This window comes from Siphateles boraxobius, unplaced genomic scaffold (genome assembly GCF_051911475.1).
Source record: "Siphateles boraxobius isolate OS27281-9 unplaced genomic scaffold, OSU_SipBor_1 8, whole genome shotgun sequence".
In the NCBI taxonomy this organism is placed as follows: domain Eukaryota; kingdom Metazoa; phylum Chordata; class Actinopteri; order Cypriniformes; family Leuciscidae; genus Siphateles; species Siphateles boraxobius.
In genome coordinates, this window is record NW_027509208.1 from 9,186,474 (window position 1) to 9,209,066 (window position 22,593).

General features: G+C 38.1%; 2 protein-coding genes across 2 annotated transcripts in view; one reads left to right on the forward strand and one right to left on the reverse strand.

Moving 5' to 3' along the window:
• The first annotated feature begins 1,617 nt into the window (after positions 1 to 1,617).
• esr1 (estrogen receptor 1) lies at positions 1,618 to 16,596 on the forward strand. The gene is made up of 8 exons (XM_077221162.1): positions 1,618 to 2,161; positions 4,371 to 4,594; positions 9,451 to 9,567; positions 10,025 to 10,357; positions 12,094 to 12,232; positions 13,286 to 13,419; positions 14,343 to 14,526; positions 15,094 to 16,596. The coding sequence occupies exons 1-8, from the start codon at positions 1,701 to 1,703 to the stop codon at positions 15,314 to 15,316; spliced, it is 1,815 nt and encodes a 604-aa protein (XP_077077277.1). The 5' UTR covers positions 1,618 to 1,700; the 3' UTR covers positions 15,317 to 16,596.
• A 4-nt stretch (positions 16,597 to 16,600) lies between these two features.
• syne1a (spectrin repeat containing, nuclear envelope 1a) overlaps positions 16,601 to 22,593 on the reverse strand; it is a 119,433-nt gene continuing 113,440 nt past the window's right edge. Inside the window, exons 138-146 of the mRNA XM_077221161.1 lie at positions 22,486 to 22,589; positions 22,260 to 22,386; positions 21,966 to 22,174; positions 20,354 to 20,560; positions 19,733 to 19,861; positions 19,267 to 19,479; positions 19,033 to 19,125; positions 18,427 to 18,485; positions 16,601 to 17,451 (exon numbers count right to left, since the gene is read on the reverse strand). Coding sequence (XP_077077276.1) covers positions 17,190 to 17,451; positions 18,427 to 18,485; positions 19,033 to 19,125; positions 19,267 to 19,479; positions 19,733 to 19,861; positions 20,354 to 20,560; positions 21,966 to 22,174; positions 22,260 to 22,386; positions 22,486 to 22,589 — 1,403 coding nt within the window. The 3' untranslated portion in view covers positions 16,601 to 17,189. The remainder of the gene's footprint in view (positions 17,452 to 18,426; positions 18,486 to 19,032; positions 19,126 to 19,266; positions 19,480 to 19,732; positions 19,862 to 20,353; positions 20,561 to 21,965; positions 22,175 to 22,259; positions 22,387 to 22,485; positions 22,590 to 22,593) is intronic.

Sequence of the window (22,593 nt, forward strand, 5' to 3'; positions counted from 1 at the left end):
ATCTTTTGTGTTTAGGGGTCAGCTGAGGACTGCATATATGCATGGTTTTTTTTTTCCTGGAAATCAAGGCCATGGTTTTGGTCTTTGAACTGTTCTAGTTCTAGTTCTCTTCTGGCAAGAGCTTAGCTCAGATTTAGACTTAAAGATTTCAGTTGGCTTCAAATAAAGGATTGTAAGATTTAGTGTTTTTAAGCTGTGAGAAATAAATAGACAAATAAAAATCAGCTAATGTTTTAATAGTAGCATTAGTATGTTTGAGGACAGAGCTGAATATTTTAATATTTTATTCCTGTGATAGAAAAGTGGAATTTTCATCATCATTATTGCAGTCTGCAGTGTCACATTATCCTGCAGAAATCATTCTACTGATTTGGTGCTCAAGAAACATTTCTTATCACTATGAATGATGAAAACAATTGTGCTGAATATTTTTGTGGACACAGTGCTAAAAAATTTCAGAATTCTTTGATTAATAGGAAGTTAAAAAGAACAATGTATTTGAAACACACACACACACACACACACACACACACACATATATATATATAGGTCTTTACTATCAATGTTGATAATTGTAATGCATTTTTACTTAATAAAAGTATTAAATACTCAAGTACTAAATACCCCAAACATTTAAACAGTAGTGTATATTACTATAATACTAATGTTTTCCCTTTTAAAGAGAAATCAAAACTAAATTAGCCAAGGCCTCCCATACAAAATTGAATGATGAGCGCAAACACCTACACACTTTCCACTTCAACTTTAATAGCTGCCGGTACAGAGAACTGAATATCATCAAACAGACTTGTTTGTCCCTCGTGAACCTCTTGCAAAAATCATTCAACAATGTTAATAAATTATTTGAAGTATAATTTCCCATGTCTGCAGCATGTAAAGTGGAAATCCAAAGGTTCTGGCAAGTGAATCAGGTGGTGACCTCCTATCTCTTGTTTACCTGGTTGCCATGACCTGGTCTGAAGAGTGACCGCCAGTATCGACCTGTCTTTAATTTGTTTACCTCTTCTCTTTTTAGCCAGAGCGACAGTGAAAGGGCAGGAAGTCAGCGATATAGTAGCGAGAGGATGCATCAATGCTTCTTGTGATGGGGCTAAACTTCTAAATCAGAGGGTTGATTTGAATTTTGGTAAGGACGTTGTAAAGGATTCAACCATATATTTTTTTTCATTTTCACAAGAAATTATATTCCATGTGCTCTGTTGATCTAGTGGTTTATAATCAAGCATATCGTTCTATTTGTAGTTTCAGTTGAGTTTCCTGTCCTCTCGGTTTCCTGTTTAATAGAAAAGCACCTCACCTCCGACTAGACTACACCTTTCAGTTGTAGTGTTGCTCATTGTGTTTTATCCTTCCTTCAGTGTAATATTTTAAGCTAGAAAACGGAAAAGGAAAAGTTATTTTAAGAAAAAATGAGAAGGTAAAAAAACAAACAAGAAAAAGGTATTTTAAGAAAGAAATAGAAGAAACAGGGAAAGTAGCCTCACATATCTTAGGAAACATCACATTTTGACTCTCAGCCCAAGAAGGACTGGAGGAGTAGGCAGAGCAGTGGGGCGGAAGCAAAGCAGAACAAGGGAGAGAGATTTTGAGAAAGACAGTGGGAGGTGGAAAAAAAAAGACACAGTCTTTTGGTGGTTGCTTATGAACAGACTGTACTCTAAGGTTGCGTGTGTGTTTCCATGGTGATGTCTGGAGGGCAGACCAGCAGAGAGGCTGCTGGTGCCAGGCAGCGACGCAGGACCAACCTGAACCCAGAGAGAGAAGACCTGGAGGGACTTTCCTCACCGCCCACTGCCCACAAACTCTCGCCCATGTACCCCAAGGAGGAGCACAGCGCAGGGGGCATCACCTCGTCTGTCAATTACCTTGATGGAGCCTATGAGTACCCAGACCTCACACAGACCTACGGCACCACGTCACCCGCAGAGCCTGCCTCTGTCGGATACTACCCGGCTCCCACGGACCCCCACGCACCCCCCGTTGAAGAACATCTGCAGACGTTAGGTGGAGAATCCAGCAGCCCTCTCATGTTTGCACCCACCAGCCCTCAGCTGTCCCCGTACCTCAGCCATCATGGAGGACCCCACTCGACCCACCAGGTGTCCTACTACCTGGACACCTCGTCTAGCACAGTCTACAGGTCAGTGCAACTTGAAATATGAGCTTAGGTTGTGTTGATGTTTTGGACGTCATTGTAGGTGCAGAATTCCAAGTTCTAAATGAACTAAAAAATAAAATTTGTATACAAGTTGTATTGGTTTTAAGATCTTTTGTAGAAACTGAAAAACTGAAAATTTCTATCTCTTAAAATCAAGTTTCTATGGACATTTTCATGTTGAAACCAAGGTTAAAGTATAGTAAATATAACAGGAAAGGGAACTATTTAAGATGTTTAAGATCATAAAACAGACATGAAATATTGTCAGTTGTCCAGTTAATCAGATGAGGTTGTTCTGGGGTGATTTACACCAGATATATGATTCATTGAGGCATAATGTTTGATCTAGCACTCAAATCCTGCTTGGATACCTGCTTACCGAGGTTAATTTTTACAAACAACACCTTACATAAAACCTGGTGAAACCATTCTGGCACATTGTACACTTATTCATTTTGTGAACATGTTAAATTTGCTTACTAACCATGACTTTTGTAATAATTTAAGTACCATTATTAGCCAACATTTATCATTTGAACATTTACACTAAACACTTTTTTTTTTTAGCCATTACAGATTTTACAATATTTTAAAGGTGAAACTTATTTTAAGACTGACGTGTTGCATATATTTTACACACATATAGAGTATTGAATTGAGTAAACATTTTTTTTTATGTTCATAATTGTTATGGCTATAGGTTTGTGAGTTGTATATGACTAATATTTAATACTAGTTGGTCTTTGGCATGTGCGATCATTTGCAGTTTTATTGAGAATGTGCATGACTTTTCACACGCTTTTTTCCCTGCAGGACATGTATACCATTTCTTTCTCTTTACAGACTAAATGGTGATGAGATGTTGTTGGTCAGAAAGTACATGCTGATCTTGTGGTTAGAACAGGATATGATACTTTCTGTATTACCCTAAAGAACAGATCATATTTTGCTTATGTGTGTGTAGATTGTGAGAAATCATTGAGTATGTTTAAGGAATACACAGACACATACAAAGCACTTGACCTTTTCGTGTCCAGTGTCACATCGAGTGTTCTCTGACATATACTCTGGGCTCGAACTAATTACGGTTTATTTTTTATTTGTTGTTACTTTATGCTGTTTGTGCTGTTAATTATTAGTATTTCTTGACTTCTTGGATGAAGGTTAGGATTGTAAACACCACTATCCGACATGGAGACTGAAGTCACAAAAAAGAAGTGCACATTTGTAAAGTTTCTGATTCAATTCTGTCTGTAGACCTTGAGGAAAGTACAATTTAGTGAAAACAACCGTGGAATTGGAATTATCACGTCCTGTCTGAATGCACAGGGAGCACATTTTTCACTTTCAAATAAACTAAGAAATTAATGAATAATAAAAAAATCACAGCACATGAGACCATTTTTAGTAAAATCCGTTGTTTAAATCTTTTGTCAAAGGCGTATATTACAGTTTCACTTCAAGAAGTGGCATCTCTGCTTTAGGCTGCTTGGAGACCTCAGTTTGACATTTGATGACATTGGACATCACTGGAGTCCATTTATGAAGTTATGCAATATATCTGCTGGACATCAGAATTAAAGATAAAATAAATATTTACAAACACTGGAACAGGGGGTCAAAAGGAAACGGGGATGGTCACACTTGTCTGCTGTTTGCAGTCACGTACATGTTCTCCTCGGACATTACAAACTTGTATCTCAAAACCTTAACCGTGATGTACAAAATAACAGTAGTTTATTGATTATCAGACGACAGAGTTTTTTTGTTTGTTTGTTTATAAATGACAGCGTTGGATATTTAATGGTGTATGCTCATTACCTTTCTTTTACATGTTTATGCATGTATATTTTTAATAGCACATTAATAACACTGTTAAATTTAATCTTTAGCAAATCTCAGAAACAATATCTATAATGTTGTGAGGTCTACATTCCCAATGTAATTTGTTAAAATACGATCGTCTCCAAAATCTGTCATTTATCGACCATAACATGGAAATAATTACACTGATCTATATCTGCCAGCATTTTAATTGGGCTACTGAATTATTTGTAAGCGTGCCATCTAGTAAATCAGTAAAACACAAAAGTTTTTCCTTAAGTTTTTCCTTAATGGTGGTTGGAACTTGGCCTGGTTGTTATCATTATAATCCACTGTATATTGACATCTGACCTCTGTCTTTCTCCAGGTCCAGTGTGGTGTCTTCTCAGCAGGCAGGTGTTGGTCTGTGTGAGGTGTTGTGCAGTGCGACTGACAGGCAGGAGACGTACACCGGATCAAGAGCTGCAGGAGGGTTTGATTCAGAGAAGGAGACGCGCTTTTGTGCGGTGTGCAGTGACTATGCCTCCGGCTATCATTATGGAGTCTGGTCCTGTGAGGGATGCAAAGCTTTCTTCAAGAGAAGCATTCAGGGTAACAATCCTTGCTGTTCTGAACATCAGCACGGCTGTGATTCGGCTGCAATACTCTCACAAGCTTTGCTGACATTCAGAACTGATTGTTTAAAGGTGCATTGTGTAATATTTAGGATCTGTAGACAGAAATGCAATATAATTTACATAACTATGTTTTCAGTGGTGTATAAAGACCTTATAATGAACCGGTATGTTTTAATTACCTTAGAATTTGCCATTTCTATGGAGGGGGGGGGGGGGGGGGGGGGAAACATCACAATAAATGTATTGTGATTGTCAAAACATTTGGTAACTAAACGTTTACTAGGTTTAGTAACAACATGTTACAGTGTTTACATGGTACAGTGACTGGTAGGCACTAGGGACCTATTTTTTTTGTTGCTTGACACAAATTTCAAGATTTCTACTCAATTCTTGTGATTTGATTCTGATCTTGATTCAATATCGATTCATTTTGATATATATTAGGTAGATACATGTTAATTCTTCTCAAGAAAAAAATATCTTACCTAATGCTATACAGAGAGCCCTGTCAGCTGGTATTAGTATTAAAGGTTAAAAATAACAACTGAATTAAATATGTTTTTATTATAACAACGTTATTATATTTTACTGATATAAGTAAAAATACAATAAATATGTAATATAGTGCACATACGCTATTTAGAAGAATAATTTTTCTAGCCAACTAACGAGCTATGGTCATTAAATGGCTTTCCTGAGGTAAATGTAACGTTATGTGACATATTGTTCTCCAGCTGTTTTATTGACCTCTTTCCAAGATTGAAAAAAAAACTAGCCATTTGATCGATGTTATGAATGAGGCATACGTTTCGGTAATTTGTAGCCTACTGTAACTTTCAACATACCTTATATTGTTCAATCTTGTTTATTTGATCGATTCACGTGCTGCTTTAACTGAGGCGCTAGATGTCACTCACATTTACAAGCGCATAAACGGTATTTATTGTTTGAATTTCGAAATAAAATTAACAGAATATAAGAGCTAATAATTTGGTATATAAAAATTAACCTTCTCTGTCTTTGTCTGTCGGCGTCAGTGTCCTCTTTGCTTCGCGATTTTTCTCTGCGAGGAAAATAGATGTGTGGCGTTAGAGTGTGTGAAAAGTGTCACACACACAGTCTCACGCTGAATCCGTGAGAGTTGGCAGCCCGTACAAACTACTACAGTGCGCGTTTCTATGTTGTCCTTCATGCAAAGAAGCTAGTCAGTCAACTGTTTCGTTTCCAAACAACGCGAAGGAACCCGATAGTGAATTACCGTAAAACTTAAAATAATAGCCGAGTCCCAAGTAGACGCCTGTCTCTTTTACACGCCTAGTGTGGCGACAGGTTTGTTAGAGGCCGGGTCTGTTTTTTAGTTTCGGGTTGTATTTAATCTTCTAAAACCTGTCAGATCGTCCGCTTTTTGGCGGCCGACAAAGCAAATTGGTTTCCCGCTAAAGCCTTTTTTTGATCGGTGAGTGATGTAATAGAATGACTGCTGCGCTTGACTGGGCGCAAACTAGCAGAGAGAGAGAGAGAGCGCCCCAGCGCCCCAGCCGCGCGCGCGCACTCTCACGACTTCAGACAACTCGAGCGCTGTCTTGCTCTCTCCCCCTCGGTCGGAAGACCGCAGTTTCACGTGGAGCATTTGGAGATTATTAGAGACTCTAGGAACAACACCTCAACCCTAATTTATAAAGGCCTGTCTCATATAGACGCCTGTCTCAAATACCAGCCGGTGTTCGACGATTTGGGAAAATAAAAGCCCGGGCTATTTGAAGTTTTACTGTAATAAATGACTCAGTCAAAAACACAGCAATTGTCGCCATCTATTGGCGAAAAGATGTAAGCACTAAAGTCAGTTGGGAATGGGATTCGAAACGTACAAACGCGGAACATTCACACAGAACACGTTTTACGTTTAAAAACAGGAGATGCAGAGCAGTGGAGTGGAGTGGGAGAAATGCAAGGTTTAGAAAATAGCTTTTTGTTCTTAAAGTTGAACTTATTTTAACTTGAATGACGCGTTTTTAAAACGCTGTGACATGCGCGAGACGCGCCAAAAGACACGAAGCTCGAGCGCACAGTCTAGCCGTGTTTACATAGTTAAATAGAAAAGCAGTGAAGTGGAATGCAAAAACACAACAATCTCATGTGATTGACAGGTTATCCTAGCTAAGAAATCTACACGAACCCTAGCGGCAGCAAAATTTATTTAGGGTAGGGTAGTCTAGCTAGCCTACTCTCCGTTGACTTTCGAGCAGGAAAAACAAACTCTAGTCAGGCCAATCACATTGCGTATAGAGTTGGTGGGCGGGCTTAACATAATGACGGCAGAGTTGTGACGGTTCCGCTGGCGACTCTGGAGGACTTGGAGTTAAGCTTTTCTTTGAGAAAAGAACAAAGAACGGCACTTAAGCCATTCTTATAAAAAGAAGATGTATTCGGAGTTTTGCCGACCGGATACGGCAAAAGTTTAATGTATCAACTAGCTCCGCTGGTGGGAAAACGCATATGGGACACACTCAGCCACAACCGTTTGCGAGAGTTGGTTGTAGCGCTATCCTAATGCGTGCAGAGGAATTTGAAAGACAACCGTTTATCCCGCCCCACGGATTGAGGCATGCCAATGGTGAGTTCCCGGACCTAACATCTTGATGTGGGTCTGGCTTGCCAGGCCAAGGTTATCCCACTCACGCCAAAAAAACACGTCACCAGAGAAGAGATAGCCTAGTATCACTGTAAGGGTGATGGGAAGTTTTTTTTTATCTCAATGAAATCACGAGCCATCATGAAATCAAAATTGACAATTCTTATTTTTTTTTATGAAATATTGTATAATTTATGTAATATTTGACTAGGATAAACACAAAGAAAACACGTTATGCAAACTTTAAAGGTTACAAGGGCACATTAGTTAAAAAAATTTATTATGAGCATGGGCAAATAATTTATAATAAACATTCCATTAAAAACCAGGAATTGTCTATTTTAATTTCATAGTGACTTTCAATTTAATTTCATAGTATGTTCTTCAGTCAACTGAGAACATACTTGCTCAATTAATGTTTGTTTTTTAAATTCATTTGTTGATTGAATTCTAGTAGGCTATTTAGTTTATACATATATGCATAACAATGGAGATTAATAATGTCCACATCTGCAAGCAATACTAATAACAAATTCATCCTTGGAAAAAGGTTGATCATTTAGAGCACATAGTTTTCTCAGTCACCTAATATGATGTCCAAAAATATATGGGTGCTGAAAAAAGAAAAATAGTAAGATTTCTATTTTCAAGTCAAGCCATTGTGCTTTCAAATACAATTTTGAATGTGTGAAAGTGCGCAGTATGTAATCATCCTTGCATGTTCACTATATTGTCCTCCCTTTTAAAGGTGACAGAAAAAGGTGAAAATCAAAGTCTCACACGTGCTAAATCTGATGAGAGGCTGACATGTACAAAGGCAGCTCACAGATGTCTCTTCCTACACCTTATTTGCAGTTCTGTATTGTGTTGGAGGGGGTGCAGACCTGGGTGGGTTTGGTGAGATGAGAGGCTGGGTAGATGTTTTGAACTTGACCCTGACACACAAGCTCCTGATGAGCTCTTTCCTGGGGCAGGTAATATAACTGCCATTTTGGTGAGGAAAACTGAGCGAGGAACTGGAGGAAAAATTACTGTAAGTGTGTGCCTGAAAAATGGGTTTCAGGACACACTGGGTGAGGGAAATTACACTGAGAATAAGGCAGTACAGAAGGATAGAGAGACGTGATGTTTAAAGAGAGAGAAGATAGACAGGACAGGAGGGCAGAGAGAAGAGCAGAAGTAAGACAATAAAAACAGAGTTCATAAATTTTTACTTTCTGCGATTTGAATTTGAGTATCCAATTGTTTCATATAATTTGAATTTAAGATCCCTGCAAAATCATTTTTACAAAAACCTTAATACCAGGTTTTTTTTTATGAGGTTTAACAATCGTTTTACTTTTTTAATTTTCTTTTTTAAGATTTACTTTAAAAATTCCGGCAAAAACAATATGACCACCTATTTAATATGCTGTTGGTCCACCGCATGCTGTCAAAACAGGGTGACCCGTCAAGGCATGGACTAAAGGTGTCCTGTGGTATCTGGCACCCAGATGTTAGCAGCAGATTTGAGCACCTGCAGGGTGTGAGGAGCCTCCGTGGATCGAACTTGTTGGTCCAGCACATCCAAATTTGGGAATTTGAAATTGTTAAAGTGATTTTGTTGAGCTGTAGTTTCAGGGAATAACCCGAGTCTTTCTAATGGGCACGGTGGTGTGAATTGCTCTCAACAGTTCCCAGGGCATCTTTGCTAGCCACCCAAAATGTCTTATTACACTAAAATGTGTTTGCTACTATGATCTTGTTCACATCCAAATTTTGTTGTGAATATTTTGGATTCTCTGCGGTATAATATCCTATTACAAACATACCTCATTAGGATTATGTGCATGTTTTTTTGATGTCCGTGTGTATGTGTTTGTGTGTAGGTCTGTGACATTTCAGTCTGTGACACACTCATCTAATTTAAAATTTCATCTGGAGCACTGGAACAGTATGTACCTGCTCTCAGTGCTTAATCAGATCCAAGGCCACTGATGCACTGCACTGCACTCTCTGTCGCTTGTGACGGAACAATATTTACACATCTCTAATTCGGAGTTAAAAATAAAACAAAAAACATCTCTGAAAGCCGATATTAAAAAAGTAGTAAAATAAAGAAAGATCTGGCATATGCTTAGACATTTTGCTGTTTAAGCAAGAACTTAAAGGTAAAAGAATGAAAAATAACAAGCTCTACTTTGTTTCTTTGCCTCTAGGTCACAATGACTATGTTTGTCCAGCGACCAACCAGTGCACTATTGACAGAAACCGCAGGAAGAGCTGCCAAGCATGCAGACTACGCAAGTGTTATGAAGTAGGCATGATGAAAGGAGGTACATAAAATATATCCTTTCTCTCTCTTTAAGCCTCACATAAACACGAGCTCCCTCACGATCATGATTTTAAGCGGCCTCTACTGCTGTCCAGGGTTGGGCATAATGCAGAATTTAGGAATCGACTCCTTTTCAGTACATGAATGTGAATTGGCCGCAACACACAGGAAGGTGAATTTAAATTTGATTAGGAGGAATTTACTAATGTATTAATATTATATACAATTTTATTTATGTTTTATTTATAGCTTTTCCATCTTGGCAAATGTTATTAAATTAATATGTGTGTGTTAAATGTAAATTAAATACACACACACACACACACATATACAAAAAGGCATGTCTCTCATCAACTACCTCATATAATGAGGCTGTGACAAGCTTGTTCACATGTACCGCACAGGCTTTCATCTTTCTCTTTTTTCAAATTGTTTGGCCTGCATCTTTTCCATTACAGGTATTCGCAAGGACCGCGGTGGCCGCGCTATCAGGCGTGAGCGGAGGAAGAGCGGTAATGAGGATCGTGACAAGAGCTACAGTGAGCAGTCAAGCCGTGTCGGACTGAGGACAGCTCAGGACAAGAGGAAGAAGAGCAGCAGCGGGGTGGTCAGCACTTTATGCATGCCACCTAACCAGGTGCTGGTGTTGCTTCTGGGTGCAGAGCCACCGGCTGTCTGTTCACGTCAGAAGCACAGCCCCCCGTACACCGAGATCACAATGATGTCCCTGCTCACAAACATGGCTGACAAAGAACTCGTCCACATGATCGCCTGGGCTAAGAAAGTACCAGGTGAAATCTTTCAAAGATCAATTAAAGTTGCTTTAATTGTGAGTGCAGCATCAAAGGAAATGTTTTTTAAATGTGAAGGAGGCACTTCTGAGAAAGTGTCCCCGGTGACAGCCTTGACAGTTTTTGTAACCGTGGAAGCAGTTTTCAACAGCACAGGTGGCAGAGATTCAAATGACGAGGTCACAGGCATAAAGATAAAGAGCATGGGTGTTATTACAGTGATCTGTGCTGCGGCTCAGTTCGATTGGCCTCCAGCTGAGCCCAGCACACATAAAAACACCTGCTGGGACATTATATTTGATGTTCAGATTTCTTAATTAACCCTCCTTGGAGAAAGTAAACAATTTATCTCATGAGATACAGTGGACAAGACTTTAATGTTGTTATATGTGGGTGACAAAACAAAAAATTCATATTCCAGAATTATTTACTGAAACATGCTAATCATTATTCTTCTAATCCTCTTTTATACATCACAAAGGAAGGTCATTTCAATCATAAAAATTAAATATGCCTTATTTTATTTTTTCTTTCTTTCTAATGTAAGCATCCCTAATATTACTAGTATTAAAGGGGACCTATTATGCCCCTTTTTACCAAATGTAATATAAGTCTCAGGTGCCTCCAGAATGTGTCTGTGAAGTTTCAGCTCAAAATACCTCTAAGATCATTTACTACACCATGTTGTTAATGCCCATTTTTGAGTCGAAGGAAAAACATCCTGGTTTCCTGCATGTTTCCAGCTCAGGCCTCAGATACTCTGCCAAAAACGAACAAAAGATCTGTTGGTTCTGATAATCATCTCTATCGCGGCCATGCTCACATGACATTGCAGTTCTTCGTCATCATGAAAGTTTATTAGCATTTTAGAGCCATACCAGTCTAAACTTCTGATATATGGTTTTCTGAGTGCACACATCCGAAGCACGCGCACATAATCTCTTTCACATCTTATTGCGCTTAAACTGTCAAATACACAAAAGGTTATGTCTAAAACACACGAAGTACACATAAACACAGTCGGTTGTGTCTGTGAATGTAAACAGCAAGTGAAGAAAATCGAATGTGTATATATTAATTCTGTTTATTAAAGTGAAAACAGCGTGATATACAGTATACTGCTGTATATGCTGTTGATATGAATAAAACAAAACAAAAGAAAAATAGAAAATCACTCACTGCTCTTGACTGAATAATTTAGTAGCTTTAATAAGAATAAATTGTGTACTTAAATGCTGCTGTTAAATGCTCTGGCGAGGAGATAAACATGGCGCACTGTGTACAGCTCACTCAGGGGAGGAGCTAAGCTAATAGGACAGAGTCCGTCAGCAGTCGTGGGTGGGGCTTAAGCATTTCTGATGTCACAAAAGCTACAATCTCCAAACGGCTTGTTCAAACACCATGTAAAAGTGAATTTTGCATAATAGGTCCCCTTTAAATTTGATTTGCAACCCGTCCTACAGGCGTGAATGATGCCTCAAATCATGCAGCTTGTTGAGAAGAGGTGGGCTGTTACTTTCCTAAGTGATGTGGGTGAAAAATCCCATAGATTTATATTGAAGGAAGGACCGTAACCACATTTAGGGACCAGAATATCATAGAAATTTGGGGTGAGCCAAGAAATCATTCTAATATGCTAATTTGCTGCTCAGGAAACAATTCCTTTAAAAAACATCTTACTGATCACAAATTTGTGAAGGGCAGTGCTTGAAGCGTGATGTAACTGTTCCTTCCAGGGTTCCAGGACCTCTCTCTGCATGACCAGGTTCAGTTGTTGGAGAGCTCTTGGCTGGAGGTGTTGATGATCGGCCTCATATGGAGGTCCATTCATTCACCTGGAAAACTCATCTTTGCTCAGGATCTCATCCTCGATAGGTACTGGATGTTCTGCGCCTCCTCTTGTTGGACAAAACACAATCATAAGTATTTCCACTTTTCTTTGCATACATGCAACTAAAAATAAAAAAAGCTCAAACCTATTCTAATGACTATTTTAGAACCACTTTTATTCATCTATTTGGACATGGAAAAGTGCACTTTGTGAAGCTTTGAAAACACATTCAGTTGTTTTGATTACATTTAGCCTCACTGGACTGTTAAGAGTAATGGCGAAGCACCAACATGCCGTGACAGAAACCTGTGGGAACACCTGTTATACTCTAATGAAACTCGGCTTTATTTTAGTCTCAGACAATTTTACATGATACTGATGCTGTGAGTGTGATTGTGAGCTTTTTGAGATGTCACATTGACCAGATGCATTCCCTCTACGTCATTCCCTGTGCCTATTTTTGCCTCAATTTCTTAAAGAACATTGAGCTGCATGTGGTTTTATCCCCTGCAGAAAGGATTTGGCCCAGCAGAGCGATGTGCCTTATGAAATGAGATTGAATGATTGTAAAACGAAAACTAGATTGTTAAAAAGGATGTGAACTATTTAGCTGAGAGCCTTGTGCTTCTCTTCAGAAGGCCATGTCACAAGTAGCATGTAATTAAAGAGGACCTGATTGGGAACAAGCCTCTTTAAAGGGCTTTTGAAGAACAGCATCATCGCTGACTAAGGAAATACGAATCTAATCAAAACTAGTATCCGTAAAAAGGGAAGCAAAGTGAGCTTGGAGGTTTAATAGAGCATCCTTGAAGACGAGGGAGAAAGAGTGAGTAAAATTGTGAAGAGACTGAAATGACAAGATAAAATGTTTGAGAGAGAGAGAGAGAAGACTGCTAAGATAGGATAAGAACTGATGAAAGACAGAATGTCTATAGAGAGTCCATCACAGGTCCAGTCTTTGCTCTCACACAAGCAGTAAAACAGCATGTACAATGCTCACAGAAAGAAAAAAGAAGGTCCATTTTAAGGCACATATCACAGTAAATGGCACAAACAATCTCCTAGCATATATAAAGTGCTGGTCTTCCTCCTTACAGGAATGAAGGAGAATGCGTCGAGGGGATGGCTGAGATTTTCGACATGCTTTTGGCGACTGTGGCTCGATTCCGCAGTCTCAAACTCAAGCTGGAGGAATTTGTATGTCTTAAAGCCATCATACTTCTCAATTCTGGTGAGTCTGTGGTAACAGAAAGTCAAACAGATTATTAAGAGCCTCTTTAGATGTGATTTGATTACTTGGGAAAAGAAACCTCTTGATATTATGTAATTATACAGTTCCCTGGAATACTTGATTCTGATTGGTCAATCATTCAGTCTCCTCCACACAATCCTTTCCACCTTCATCAATGTCTGACTAAAAACATAGCAGGCTATCGTGTTATGTTCTAGATAAACAAAAGAGCTTTTCTAAACTAGTGCTATGCTAAACTAGACAGCTAAACTGTTAGCTTGCTAACTGAAGGCTAAAAACAAAGAAAGGGAAATGTTGATTTTAAATGTAAAAAATAAATATAGTTGAATGTAACTTATGTAATTAAGTCAGCCGGTCATTACCACAGAATAAACCCCTTCAGGATCCCATTTTGAATCCCTTACTTATTTACCTGTGCACTACTGTATAAAAGTTTATGGTCTGTTAGATTTTTATAAACTTTTTAAAAAGTCTTTTCATAATCACCAAGGCTGATCAAAAGTACAGTAAAAACAGTAATATTTTACTCCAGCCTTCAGTCACATGATCCCTCAAAAATTATTCTAATATGCTAATATAATATCTAATATAATATATATCTATATATATATATTTTCTTTTTCTTTTTTTTTCTAACATTAAAAAAGTCTTTACTTTTGATCCATTTAATGCATCACTGCTATATAAAAGAATTAATTTCAATCAAAAAAATAAAATAAAAACAAATACCGGTAAATAAATCCTCAAACTTGTGCATGCTAATTTACTCAGCATCATCTATGCATAAAATAATGTCATCACTTAACATTCTAATGCATATCACACACACAACCCTAAACATGTCCCAGGTGTCAATTCATATGTAACGTATAGTTATTACTTCATCTTTTCTATCTGGTCAGGTGCATTTTCATTCTCCTCCAGTCCAGTGGAGCCCCTGATGGACAGCTTCATGGTGCAGTGCATGCTGGACAACATCACTGATGCCCTCATTTACGGCATCAGTGAATCCGGTGCCTCTCTGCAGCTGCAGTCCCGGCGTCAGGCGCAGCTCCTGCTACTGCTCTCCCACATCAGACACATGAGGTAAACTCAGACGGATAACAAATCAAACGATTAAAACATATACCATACACTACCATTCTAAAGATTTGGGTCTGTAAGATTTTATTTTTCATCATGGATGCATTAAATTGATCAAAAATGTCAGTAAAGACTTATGCAATAATTGTTTTTTATTTTAAAATAAGTGCTGTTCTTTTGGACTTTCTATTCATCAAGGAATCCTGAAAAAAAAAAAAACTGTTTTCAACATTGATAATAATAAGAAATGTGTCGAGCACCAAATCAGCATATTAGAATGATTACTGAAGGATCATGTGATACTGAAGAATGGAGTTATGGCTCCTGAAAATTCAGCTTTGCCATCAACGGAATTTACATTTTAAAATAGATTCAAACAGATAACAGTTATTTTATATTAAAATCATTTTCAGAATATTACAGTTTTTGCTATTGAAAAAGGTGTTTTACCCATCTGATGGGACCTTCTTCCCTTTATTAGCAACCATAAGTAAGGACATTGTTGCTGAAATATTATTGCTCATATCAGTCAAGCGCGTTATATTCGTAATGTTTTTTGTTTTTTTAAAGCAACAAAGGAATGGAGCACTTATACCATATGAAATGTAAGAATCGAGTCCCGCTGTATGATCTTTTGCTGGAGATGCTGGATGCCCAGCGATTCCAATCCCCAGGAGAGGTGCAGCGACTGAGGGCACAGAGAGAGAAAGACCCCCCGTCTACACTATCCACCAGAGGAACTGGAGCCATGCAGCCCAGCACTGCCTGTCCCAGCCAAAGTCCAGACCCCTGACCTATGTACCATATACAATCCCAACAGCTGCAGAATTTGAAGACTACCAACCAGTAATAAGAACTGTGTTTCAAAACAAAGGTGGAGTCTCTCCTTGTGCCTTATCAGAGTACACTTTAGATTTTAATCTAGAAATGTACACATTTGAAAATGAACCTATTTGTAGAAACACACAGGTTGGCTCCCAAACACTATACATCTATGTTCACTTGATTCATGAATTTTTCTTTTTCCAAAGCTTATTACAGGGATTCAAGACATTTTCTCAGACTTGAGAAAAAGGGCTCTTTTTGGTGCACTGAGAGACATGTTTCTGTAGAAGCTGCTAATTCTTTTTATTTTAATATCTATTGAGTGACAGCTTTAACATCACAAACAATAAAAAATAAAATAGAATAAAAAAGGACAACCAAGAGCAGATGAAGTGCATTAGAAACTAGCATTTTTGCAAGTAAAATCTGTTTAATTGCTGAACATTTAGACATTGATTATTCCGCCACTGGATTAGAAAACAGGTGGTGTTATATTGACATTTCACTGTCAAATCTGATCTGTCAATCACAGAAGTGCTCTGTTAACTCATTTTTCATGTTAGTATAATTATTTACATTATGGCAATAACAATAGATATGTATAATTACAATCAGCTCTTAATATAAAGTAACATGAACACTAATATAAAGTGTGACCAAACTGAAGACAACGGAGGAGAAAAGTTACTCATAGAACAAAGAAAAACTAGACAAAGTAATTACATAAAACAGTTTATGTTAATGCATCATGATTTATTCTCGCAATCAGAGAGCTATTTCTCGATACGAATCATTGCTCTTTTTAATGTTAACATGTTTAACATTAACGTAATGGCAAATGGCTCAGTGATCAGTGGTGACATTAGTAGCATCTTTTTTTTTGTACAAAGACGTTTACTTATTGGTTGGCTGATATCACAAAATCTTAAATCCTATTTTTGCTGTATTAAAGTGCTTTACGTGGTTTTATAGCCATGTTAACAGGACATGTAAATGCTAACAAGAGCTAAATTTCATCAATGTAAAGGACACTGACTGTCTTATATTACGATGTAAACTACATTGTCACATTTTTCCGCAAATCAGTGAATGTGTTTGGTCATAGTACAGTAGACTTGTACTTTGCATTTATCAGCTATTATATTTGATACTTGAATGTTATGATTGGTACAGTACAAGTTTTGATTTTAAAGGACCTACATGTGGAAATGTTAATTTGGCTCAAATAATTAAAGAATAGTTGAAAAATATACTAAATGAAAAGATGTGTCTTTATTGTCAGCATTAGCAAACTGTACACAGATAAATAAGCATAGACATTGTAATCATAATTATATCATATCACACAAATTTAACAGATGATGGTAATGACTGTTCTAAATTTCTGGACCAAAAAAAAAAAAGAAAAAGTTGTGAACATGCCATAAAATAAAAATACATTTGAATTGTCATGCAAAATCTTATTTAAATAATATTGAAAATAACTTTTTTCTACAGTTTTAAATAATAAAAAAATAAAAATAAAACTTTCTTTAGCCTAAGCAAATAATTTTGGCCATTTTCTTGGACGGTATAAGTGCAGTATCTTATTCTTATGTCAGTGCTATTTAGTACATAATTATATATGATTTTTCCTCTGTTTCCTAGGGACAGAAGAGTTTCACCAGTTTGGCTGTCCAACACTGGTCTACACTGCAATGAGTTCAAGAGTACACAGTTTAGTGAAAAATTAAATTAGCAGCAGTAACTATACAGGAACAGGAACAATCCGCTTTGGCTAACACTAGTCCATTCTGTGTCCTGCAGTGTAATATGAAACATATGAAGGAATTAGTAAAGTCTCATACAGGTGGTGGCCCGTTGGTGTAGCGGAGCATGGGATGAAAAGAACGGGCGAAATTGTTGGCATGGGCACAGCTGTAATCCTGCTCAGTCATGGGTACCAGACAGGTCAGGCCCACTATGAGCAGCAGTAGGAGCTGCAGTGGCAGAGCCGCACGGAGCACTCGCAGCAGAAAGGGCTGGCAGCGAGCCACAGCAGCGCCACCTTGTGACCCGGAGGAACCAGAGTGAGACGAAGCGCAGCCAGAACCGCTGGGCAACCTACAAAACATCATACCAATAGATTATCATTCATAAGTCCATTCTAATGACACACACGGAAATTTCTCGAGTGACACAGAGCTTCTGCTATTCAGTTTATCATGTGATTCGTTTTTAAAAAGTTAACCATCTTAAACCAAGCAAAAAAAAAAATTAGTGCCTGTCCCCGTTTTGCTATTTGCATATAATCATAACTTGCTGACAGATTGCACACATTAAATCTCTAGATCGTTTGTTCTCGGACAGATATCGCTTCCCATATTTGTGTTATAATCAGACACTTCCATATTTTGTAATACTTCATAATATATTTCATTAAGAAGTCACAAAAAAACATGATATAATGCTTAACAAATCAGTAATTTGTGTACATTCAAATATTAAATATATATGAATTGAGGTGTCATGGCATTTCTATCTATTTAAATGTAAATTAAAAAAAATATTTTTGTTAAGCATTACATTGTTATGTTTGTTAATGTTGTTAATGAAAGTTACTATTAGGTTTTACACAATATGGCTTCCTTTATGTATTTTTCTCTGATATAAGGCAGAGATGAGCGTGAGACCATCATAAAAATAAAACTGCAAAAAACAATGAAAGCATTAAAAAAAAAAAGTACATGATTTGGAATATGACTGATACATTTCAATATTTTCACATGGCATCAAGAATGGAGAAAGATGATGGACCCATGAGGATTTTGAACATAGTTTCTTAACAGTTTTTGTGTTCAAAGTACACAAAGTTACATTGTCAGACTCAATATTATGTTCTTGTGGAAAAACACATAAGATTACTAAGAATCCTTGACTTGGAACCAAAACAAATTCATTTCTTAGAACTGGACAGCCCATGTGGACTCCCACCGCAGAGGATCTGGCCTCTGAACTGAATGGTTCTGATGGTTATGGATCTGGATCTAGAATGAGTTCCATCATCCACCCTGCATTCTAAAGCCGAGAAACAGGTACCTGTGACGTGGAAGCCTGGCTGAGGATCCTGGTTCTGACACACTACATTTGCCTCGTAGCTGTTGTGCAATGAGCAAACGGGAGGGAGGGAGGGAGGGAGGGGTAAAAGAAAGAAAGAATGTTTCAGTCCCAGCAAATAAAGACAAAGCTTGTGGTGACAAGCAGAGACATATAGCCAGGCCATCAGTACAATCAAAAACCAGTAACAACAAAACAAAAGGCGGCAGCAAAATAGGTGGCAATGACAAAAAAAATCTGGCAAGGTGCAAGAAACCTGGCTTTCCGCATAGACACCTTCAAACAAATCCACTAAAATTGACTGTGGCTTGATTTGATTCAAACCATGTCTGAAAGGTAAAGCCAGTGTTTCTTGTATAAATTTCACAAGAAGTGAAGTACTTCTAGAGCCACAAATATACATCTTTTACAGGGGGACGAGGAAGTGAGCAAATATCCCAGGGTATTTTGTCAATGATAAATATTTAAGTGGAACTAACGTAGTGAAAATTTCCCCCCGATATAAGCTCAACCGCCTCATTTTAGCAGGACAGTGACCTTCACGGCATGCCAGAAATAATATAAAAAAAGGGAGAGGAGATGCATTACCGATTGTCGTTTAGTAGAAATACTGACATCTGAAACAGGACTGACCGATCCAGAAGCCTCTGCGTCATCCGTAACAGACAAGAGGGACGCATCCTGTGAGTCAGGTGAAGATCTGAGTTTTAGCTTTGAAATGGAGTCTGATATTATGGACAATGTCCCTTTTTTATCTGTCAAACTGATGGAAAACCGGCCATTGAAGAGATGAACAAGTAATGAATGTGCATGTAGACTGACCTGTCTGTTTCCAGAAGTCTGGAGCTCTTTTTCTAGCAGCTCTAGGTCTGTGTCTACAGCCTTCAGGAGCAGTTGCAGCCGGTTCCCGATGACGTGCACCCTCTCTTGAGCCTCCAGACACTCGCTGCCATGTGCCTGCACCAGCAGCTGCCCCGAGAGCTCCTGCAGACTGTCCACCTTCTGCTCAGTCTCCGTCAGCTCCCGCTGGATTTGCTGCCGACAAACGTGTATCAACGTAGTTTAGCTTGGCAAACATTTTGACTATGGGTGATCTACAATTTTACAATCAAAACCAAAAACATACTTTAAAGTACAATAGATGGCCATACTATTTTCAGCATACTATCTCATGGGATGCTCTATTCTTAATCTTTATTTATTCTGCATTCAGTATTGGGTAAAGAGACAAATTTGTGTTCAGTTCATGCCCATCCATTCCAAAAAGCAGTGACCTGTTCAGAGGTACCTTTAGCACTCTGTAATGAGCTCGTATTGTATGGCGATCTAGCCCTGATGCGATTGGGATAATCTCATTCCTCCGGCGGTCAATGTTTTCCAGCCAGAGAAGAAGACCATGACTCAGCTCATGGAACTCCTGTAGAGAAGCAAAAAGTGTGAGTGACAGTATTTGCTCATGTGTGTGTGTTTTTAATGTACACTACCATTCAAAAGTTTGAGGTCAGTAATATTTTTTAATGTTTTTGATCAAAATACATTTTTTCTTAATATTATTACATAATTTCTTATTATCAATGTTAAAAAAAGTTGTGCTGCTATTTTATTTTTGTGGAAACCATGATATATTATTTTGCAGGATTTGATGAATAGAAAGTTCAAAAGAACAGCATTTATTAGAAAAAGAAATATTTTGTAACAGTATAAATGTCTTTACTGTCCCTTTTGATCAATTTCATGCATCCTTGCTGAATAAAAGTATTACTTTATTTCAAACAAATAATCTTACTGAACTCAAACTTTTGATGGGTAATGTAGCAGGTGCTGTGTGTGTGTGTGTGTGTGTGTGTGTGTGTGTGTGTGTGTGTGTGTGTGTGTGTGTGTGTGTGTGTGTGTGTGTGTGTGTGTGTACCTGGCACTGCATCAGAGCATCCTGGAGTGCTTTTCTCCAATCCTTAAGCGATTTTCCCAATCGATCCCAGCGTGAGTTCATCTCCTTGAGTTTCACTTTCAGTTCCTGGAAATCCATCTCCGCCAAGTCTGATTGGGGGAGTGCAACGCTATTTAAGTTGATGGACAGTACTTTGGACTTATGGGAATCCATGGCCTTCTGTAACTCCTGTTGAAACAAAATAAAGTGTTTGTGTTTGCATGTTGTGTGTTGGTTTTTGAGATTGCATTGTGAAATGTATTTAAGTGCAAAACTTATTTTGGTTAATCAGTACTTCAATTGTTTATCTCTGTTGTTAAATTGCTCTGAAATGAAAGTCCACTTACAATCTTTGGACTGTATACATGTTTTAGTTTGTGTACAACTAAAAATAAACTGGTAAAATCAGTTGCTCCAAGATTTTAACAGACTCTGTATGTGGGTCAACGTGATGCTGTGGATTTCCTCTTGTTTATTGCTGTTGCTGACATCCTGCCTGATTTGAAATGTCAGTGTGTGTGTCTGTGTGTGCCCAAGACTTTATTTAACAGTGTAGACATATGAGCAACCCACATATGGAGCTGTCAGAGACAAATATATGTTTACAGCTCAAGGCATGATTAACTATTATATTTACAGTAATGAAATACTTTACTTTCAGCAACAAAGATAGAAATCATTCTTTTTCAATGAGATTTTGGGCAACTATTGATAATGCAATGTGGGCCTGCCCTGTGACCAAATCAGCATATTAGAATGATTTCTGAAGGATCATGTGACACTGAAGAACAGAGTAATGATGCTGAAAATTCAGCTTTGCATCACAGGAGTAAATAATATGTTGAAATATGTTAAAATAGAAAAAAGGTTTTAAATTATAAATAATAAAAATTTCACAATATTCTTTTTTTGTATGTATTTTTGAACAAATAATGCAGCCTAGGTGAGCATAAGAGACTTCTTTCAAAAACATTACAATAATCTTACCAATCCCAAAAGTTTAAACAGCACAGCAGTGTACAGAAACACCTTTCTACTGCAGAATGTTCATTCTGATTCCTTGCCAAATTAGAAAGCATCTTATTTATACCAGTAACAGAGCTGGTAAGTCATCATGCCAATATGTATGGCATTCACCATGGGTCCTCTTGGGATTTCTAGAACAGTTGTTTTTAGAACAGTTGTTATTGATTTATGTTATAGAATGGGAAAGGCTCTCTAAGTAGCGTTAACTACATACCTTATATTACTCTAAAATTGAAAACACATTATCTATTCCAGAGGGAACCCATGGCAAAATAGCCTTTGATGAACACTCTGATTAGACACGTAAAAAGGTCATTTGATAATAATATTGTTGGCTTTTATGTTGAAATGTTTATCATCCAAATTCTTCTGTGGATTTTAAGACTACAAACAGGATAGCGCTGTAAATTTTGTTTGCGATGATTTCAAGAGCAATGGTCAATTATGCAACCCACCAATAGCAACAGGAAGGAGCACTTACTAAATCCCTGCGTGAACTGTTCAAATATGCACAAACACATATTCACAAGTACAAATGTGTTCTATAAACCAAATAGGCAACACAAACCTTGAGTTTTCTAATTCTTTGCTCAATAGTGTGTATATCTGCACTATCTTTCCCCCTCAGCTCTGCTAACTTGGCCTCAGCCTGGGCGAGCCACGCCTCCATGCTGTCCAGGTCAGAGGTCATCTGTTGCCATAGCACAAGGTCTTCTCTCTGCCTCTGATCTGATTCAGCAGACTGGGCCTGGATCAGCTCCCAGCGCTCAATGACACCTGAAATATGACAATTATAACAATACCATCACATTTAAACATAAATGTGTACTCAGCAACCTCAGCGTCTCTGTGCTGGACTAACCTGTGCTCTGTGTCTCAGTGTTATCAGGGTTGCTCAGGCCTGAGAGATTGTCCTCTTCCTCCTCCAGCTCGCCCTCAACCCTCTTGACCGCTTTCAGACTGCCACGGCAATCATCCATTAACCGCATCTGTGCAGAGCAAAGGAAAAAATCTAACGTTCATTACCTTTACCACATACTGTCATTACAGACTAAACGGGCTGAGCAGTACATCGAATCTGTACTTACATAGCCCATGTAAGAGGTGTCGTGGCAACCCATAGTGCCATCTGTCTGCTGGAGGCTGTAACGGCTGGTGTCCAGCATATTGTCTAATAATCGAACTGCTTCACCTGC

Bases quoted from the DNA above. Each gene is read 5' to 3' on its own strand.
- esr1 (XM_077221162.1), top strand. From the start codon at position 1,701: ATGGTGATGTCTGGAGGGCAGACCAGCAGAGAGGCTGCTGGTGCCAGG. The intron at 4,595-9,450 runs GTAACAATCCTT...CTTTGCCTCTAG, and splicing joins CTTCAAGAGAAGCATTCAGG to GTCACAATGACTATGTTTGT. The intron at 12,233-13,285 runs GTACTGGATGTT...TCCTCCTTACAG, and splicing joins CAGGATCTCATCCTCGATAG to GAATGAAGGAGAATGCGTCG.